The 7,279-nt window shown below is 34.6% G+C and overlaps 1 protein-coding gene across 1 annotated transcript; it reads right to left on the reverse strand.

The window, feature by feature from the left end:
* Nucleotides 1-4,484: 4,484 nt before the first annotated feature.
* On the reverse strand, nt 4,485-5,211 carry LOC147299835 (V-type proton ATPase subunit G1-like). Its single transcript, XM_086229111.1, has 3 exons — nt 5,119-5,211; nt 4,866-4,961; nt 4,485-4,628 (listed from the first exon to the last, which is right to left on the reverse strand). Exons 1-3 carry the CDS (start codon nt 5,209-5,211, stop codon nt 4,485-4,487), a joined length of 333 nt encoding a protein of 110 aa, XP_086085237.1.
* Nucleotides 5,212-7,279: the final 2,068 nt, after the last annotated feature.

Genomic DNA, 7,279 nt, shown 5'->3' on the forward strand with positions numbered 1-7,279 from the left:
AGATTTCCTAAGAATCAACTTAGAAAAATCCCAAGTTCAAATCGCCTAATATGTACTTTGTATATTAAAAAAAGGACTGGTCTATTAGATTCAGGATTGATATATATTTAATATCGTACCAATATATATCAATCTAGGTTATTTTTCTTTATTTGAAGGCAAGGATTCGAGAAATGACAGCCAAAATTAAGAAACTTTTATAGGCTGAGAGAACTATCCCAATTTTTTATTTTTTTTCTATATATGAGTATTGGTCCTCTCGGTCTATGATTATGAGCTTCTCCATATCATTTCTTAATCTCTTTTATTCTAGCGAAGTCCAAGTCAGAGTGATGAACTTTCGTTGAAACACAGAACACAATCCAAGTTTAGTCTAATACTGCATCCTCCATGCACATGCACAAGCATGAATTTGTGTGGTTTGTTTGGTATAAATCTAGCGGCCAACAATGGATCGAATTTGACCAAATTTCATATACATGAGAGTCTCTCGTATAAGCATGCATGACCAATATCTTTTGTGATCACTATACAAGTGCAAGAAATCACATTGCATGCATGTGCATGCAACTTGATCATGAGCAAACGTATATAGTAAAAAATACTAAGACAAATGTAAATTAAAAACGAACATCACTTCAAATTAATGTACTGATAATATCTCTTCAAAATTGAAGAGCAATTAAGATTACATGCAGTACATTATAACAATCATAATTGATTGTTCATTATTATTACAAAAAGAATGTAGACATTATTACTTCCAATTTATTGACACATGATCAGCATCAGAATTGCCACGAAAAGTGCGGGATACATGAAGAATATAATGAAGGGTGGAGGGTGATCCGGTCCTGTTGCTAACGGAATACAAAATGTCACAGCAGCCGCCAATATTAACATTATCATCATGATTTGCACTGTTGACATATTCTTCTCCTTCGAAAATTATATGTGTCACTCACTCTTTATAAAAATTAATGTGTACTAAATAGTAAAACTCAAAAGTGCTGATGAAATTGTGAGGAATGGTGGGTGGGTATATATAGTGTGCATGGTGTCTGTTTAGGGAGGGGTACAACCATTGCCAAACGTTACCTGCAATTGCAAACTCATCTCTCCAAGTCATCATGGTATTGGTGCCTTCTCGGTGAAAATCATTCATTATGTTTAAAGACCACCAACCGTTTCAATCACAAAAAGAAATAAAAAAAGGGTCCATTTTTTTGAGTTGTTGGACTGAGAAGCCCATTGCCGTTAGTTTTATATAATTTGGGCCTAAGTGAGAAAGCCTAGTTATGTGTTACGTGACCCACTAGATTGAAAGCATGGTGGTGGTCCAAGTTGAACCGAGACAAAGACTTTTTTTATTTATATTTATTTTTTATTATAGGGGTCTGGGGCAGGGGATGATTCGAACACGGGTGTGCCGAGGGGAGCTATTGTTCCTGGGCAACTAGGCCAACCCCATTTCAAAATTGAGACGAAGACCGAAGGTCATATTTATTAGAGGTTAATTAAAACATGGATCCTCGTTCAACTCGTGGTTGTCACGTGGTGTCTAGTTTTAAGCACTATAAAATTTGACACTTACCAAGTATAGTAGATTCTAAGTTGTAAACTATTAGAGATTAAGAGAGAAAGGCATAGAGTCTCTCTCTCTCCTACTTTAGAGATAGAGAGGATGGAACGGGGAGGTTTCATGGCTACCAAAAGACACCACACACAAACTCTGCAATTGGTAAACCATTTACTAGTTTAATTAAGCGGTCGAAGTTTAGGTGTTTATAGACGAATTTCTTGTTTGTCCATTTGTTTGATTCAAATTAGATATATTAACGGTCTTCAATTTAGTTGATTTTTTATAAGGATGATCTATCAAGGGAGAAGTAAATAATGGACGGTTTCGATCAACGCAAAATGACGCGTATGGGGCCCACAAAAGAATCCCTTATTTAACACTAAATAAGAAATCCCTTATTGGAAGGCCATATATATGCCTAGACTTAGATTTTTCTCTCTGTTTTTTTTTTTTTTTTTTTAGAATTAGTGTTTCTTATGTAGCTTGCACATTTGTGGCTTGCATTTTTTGATTTTGTATATGGGAAAACTTTCTAAATAGGCTTTATATTTTATAGTTAATATGTTTATGCACTAGTTTTATAGCCTTCTGTTATGGCAAAAAAATCTCTCGACCATAACATGGCTCGTCGTAAGTGTGGCAAGGTTTCCGACCTTTGGTGTAAATACGGACATGCCACTATTCGGCTTGGCCGGAATAGCCAAATAGAAAAAAAGATAATATTTGATGTGAATATAAATAAAACGTAATGTGCAAATTAAAGATCTAACTTCTAAGGGTCTTTCCTTGCCTCAATGTGTCTAGAGAAGCCATAGGAAACTCAAAATTGCAAAACGAGGGAACCCTGAATTTGGTTATATATTGTAAATATAATTAAGGTACATTCTAGGTTTATTATTATTAGTTAATTATAAGTTGGAGTTTATTTGTGATGCCATGAAAGTAGGTGGATTGAAAAATATAATTGTATTTGAAAGGAAATCTTTCTTGTTACTGGGAGGGAAAGTCCAAAAAATAGAGGAAACTCTGCCAAATTTTGTAAAAATGATCAAGTTTAAAAAATGAGTCTCTGTATGTAAGATTTGAATCAATTATCTTAGGAGTTCATTACACTTACACCCCCTGAGGTTTATCGTCTTTTCACATACACCCCATGGGGTTTTAATAATTACACATACATCTCCTGAGGTTTCAAAACTGTTGCATATAACCCCCTACAAGAGAAAAAAATAAATAAACAAAAAAGAAAATATTTGTATTGAGGTTGAACCTTACACCTTGAGTAATCTTATTAGGTCATTTTATCCCTTAGTATGCCTTTTTGCATAATTTCTCATCATTTTTTGTCTCACTATAGGGGGTTATATGCAACAGTTTTGAAACCTCAGGGGGTGTATGTGTAATTATTACAACCCCAGGGGGTGTAAGTGTAATTAACTCCTAAGATAATTGATTCAAATCTTACATACAGAGACTCATTTTTTAAACTTGATCATTTTTACAAAATTTGGCAGAGTTTCCTCTATTTTTTGGACTTTCCCTCCCAGTAACAAGAAAGATTTCCTTTCATAGACTCGACTGTTAATTAATTAAAAGGTAATTATTATTTACATAGCTAGGATCATGTTAGATTTTAGGATAAAGCTTAGGACGGGTCTTTTCAGATATCCACATCCTTAGTCAGTTGTAAGGGCACAAATCTGAATCATAAGACTGTTTATGTGTTTTCCTTTCATATCACATCCTATAGTATAAGCCAATCGCTAAGCCAAAAAACAAGAGCAACCCAATTACATGGTTTTTGTAGAAAACGTTCCAATTATCAAAGGAAGCAAGATCAATTGAAATCCTACAAGGAATTAGAAGATAAACCTTCAGAGCCTTTTTTTTTTTGGCCAGGAAAACCTTCAGAGCCTTTAGGCATGTCGAGAGTAAATAATTTTCCAAGTTATAGCAGGAGTTAAATATTCTAACAAAGTCTTCCAGATCGAAGTGCTGCAAGCTAAGACATGCTTCAAAGAAATATACATGCAACAATTGATTATGGAAAATTATCCAGCCTGCTATGTACTCCTTTATTCCAGGTTTTCCCTCTTCGATCATCAGCTTGTACACTTATATTGTGACTGGATAATGAAACAACCCAGAAAAACAAATCAATGTTATAGCAACTGATATTAGAACATGCGAATGCTTTCCATAATCATGCAGAAAATATATGACAGTTGTAATTCTTTACAGAGCCAAATGAGGCCATGCCATGTTCATATCCCTATTGGTAAAATTGACTGAATCATATATCTTTTCAATTTATTTGAATATATAGTTCAAACAAATATTTAAATAAAGTGCAGGATTCCAAAAGGGAATACTAAGTTAATACAATATAAACCTATGATTTGATGGGACTAGTCATGCCGTTATTATTAGCTTGACGTATATTGTTGGTGCATTCCCTAACAACTTAAATTTTTGACATCTAGTGGTTGTTTTATATGGTAATTACAGCTCTAGTTTTACGAGGTCTTTGGGTTTGAAACCTCTAATTCCCAATACCCACTTCTTTGTTGGTTAATTTGCAAAGTACAAAATGGGGTTGCACCTATTCGTTTCTCTTCTATCTGCATTTGTTTGTCTTCCCACATGCAGAATGGTGTACAGTTGGGGTAATATTAGCTTGATATACATATATTGTCAGCTCATTCCCTAACAGAGTAAGTTTTTCGGGTCTAGTACGTGGTTGTCTAACAATTGTATAGACCTACTGTCCTTACAGTAGGTGGAAGATAAATTATGTGTTTAGAGCTCTAAATGCCAAAAACTAAAAAAACAAAAAAAAAATAAAAAGACAGAGTTAGTTCGCCACATAGTTAATAAATCAGTTGGTACAAACCTGCATGCTTCAAATTTTCACATTAGTGACATACTTCGTAAGCATGCCAACAATATCTGATGAGACCTTTGAGGCTGATTCCTTCAAGTTCTTAATTTTCGTTTCAGTTTCCTCTTCAAGCCTTTTCACATTGGATCCAGAACTCCCACTTGTCTACAAAAAAAATTAAAAATTAAAAGCTAATCAGAGAGAGAGAGATCAAAGAATACTGACTCATTAATTATAGGAGGCTCATGTTATGGTGGTAATGGTTGTTGGTAAAGATTTTGGTAAACATAATAGTATTAGTGTCGCTCGTATTCAATTTCAAGAAAGATCATGACTCTATTGACAACCATGGAGTTATCGATCATGATCGATATTGATATTTAATGAGAGATCAGTCAGTACCTCTGTAATTTTCTTTTGGTACTCAGCCTCCAAATTGGACCGATACTGCTGCACATCCCTCTCAGCTTCATCTTTAGCTTGTTTCAAGCGTGCCATCTTCGCTGAAGAATGTAAGATCGTTGTGGTCCTTGTGGAGGATCCATATCAAGAGAAAAGGAAAATGGCATGAAATAAGTTTATGCATATAATCAGTAGTCTATGAAAGTCAAATCTCAGACAATTTAGAATAATAATTGTGGAAATGAGTTTATGCATTTCCGTTTCTAGCACTGTTAACTATGTGTTGAGCCTCCTGTTCTGCTGTTAGCAACATCTGGATGCCCCCTTGTCCTCTAACGGAATCCATGGCTTAACAACACAACCTAAAAAGGAAAATACTCCATAAGGACTTTAAGAAATAAATGTGCACATTTTCTAGTAGGATGGTCATTTGACCCGGTGGGCATTTTCAGCAATCACCCTTGCTAATACCCAATCATTCTCACTAGGTACTCTTTTATATAAGGACCCACGTTGTTTCAAACGAGGAAACACATCCTTATATATTAATGCCGTCTTAAGCATCATATATGTGGAGTTCCATCTTGTCTTACAGTCAAGTACCAACTTCCTAGTGCAATCAATTTGCAATTGATGAGCTGCCTCGATAAACTTTTCCTCTCTTTTTGCGGTTGCTGTCCAATGTGAAACACTAAACCGAATGTTCTCAATACCCTCATTTATCACTTCTAAGTTATCCTTCACTATTAAGTTTAAAATATGTGCAAAGCAACGCATATGAAAAAGTCTTCCATCCAACAAAAGTGAGCTAGGAGAGAGTGTGAATAAGAATACCTCAAGCATAGCATCGTTAGTTGTGCAATTATCCACAGTCAAAGTAGATAACTTTCGATCAATATTCCAATCCAACATGCAATCCATCAAAACTTTAGCAAGTGTTTCAGCAGTATGTGGACATGGCACATATATAAACCTAATATGATGAACAAATAAATTACAATCAAATTAAAAGACAAAGAGAGGGTAGTGGTCCATATGGCTAAGTACATCAACAAACAGATAACTTAAAGGATTTAGAGTAACTGAAATACAATAGTAAAGACCTCTTGCATTTATTTCTTTTTAAGTAATAGTCTGCTAGTCATGTCAATATGCTTATTATTTCGTTTCTTGAATTTCATGTAATATCTGTATGTGATACTGACTTTGTGATGTACTAACATGCTCAAACCTTTTTTGTTATCTGTTTGTTATTAGAAACAACCAAACAAAGTCTAACATACGCAAAATAGTTAAAATGTGCTGAACGCTAATGGAATCTTTGAAAATATGGATAGAAAAGGAGCAGATGTAAGAGGGTACTTTGTGTGGTCCTTGCTTGACAATTTCGAGTGGACCAGTGGACATACACATGGACATTTAAGCTTATGTACAGAATAAGAATGTCAATGAATGAAATATATCCTTATAATCGTCTCTTTAATTTTCTAACTTGTTAGCATAAATTACTTATTAATCATTTGATAAGAATTTGAAATAATAAACCTTATGGCTTAACTACAAAGGCCTCTACAACTCAAAATAATCACCATCAATTACTGAAAGATAAACAAAAGCTGGATATTAATACCAATCAAACATAGCATGGAAAAAAGAGAAATAAATTACCTCAAAAGTCGACTCTACAAGATCCGGAATCATCAATGAAATGTGCAATGATTGCCATAAACCCTCTTTTTTGGTTATTTGAGGTCCACATATCTGTTGTAATTGCTATTCGACTCCTATTTATCTCCAAAAGTTTCATTGTCTTTTCCCTCTCATTTACAAAATCTTAAGGATGTCTCTCTTATTTGTGTTCCGTGAAACAACCTTAAATAATGGTTGTAAGGCATTAGAATACCTCCTAAATCCAATGTGTTCATCCATTGACAATGGGTACTCATGCAAAATTACCATATTTACAAGCTCGATCTCTCCTTGCATTATCTTCATCAAAATTATAGGTGCCAACTTTCACAGATCCATCACCCAACACTTGTCCTGCATCCGTATTTTTCTGCCTAGGACATTTTTTAAAATGTGAATGCAAGTGATTAGTCCCATTAGTACGTACGCACCCAACTTAGGTCCTTTTTACAATGATTACAAACCGCTCTCCATGCCCCATTAATTTTTATTCTCTTGAAATGGTTCCACATAGTTGACGTTAATTTTCTTTTGCGTGAACCACTACCACCATCACCTGAAGGAGTTATGTAGGACTCTGCATCAGTTGGTATTTCACTATCAATTTGGTTCTCAGCATGAGTACCACTAATTGACAAGTGTCCCGAATCCATCTATAATCTAATAAACAACTTAATATACTAGCTATATCTCCTCGGTCCACATAGTTTAACAAGTTAATCACA

The sequence above is a fragment of the Dryas octopetala genome, chromosome 1, assembly GCF_963921425.1.
Source record: "Dryas octopetala chromosome 1, drDryOcto1.1, whole genome shotgun sequence".
In the NCBI taxonomy this organism is placed as follows: Eukaryota; Viridiplantae; Streptophyta; class Magnoliopsida; order Rosales; family Rosaceae; genus Dryas; species Dryas octopetala.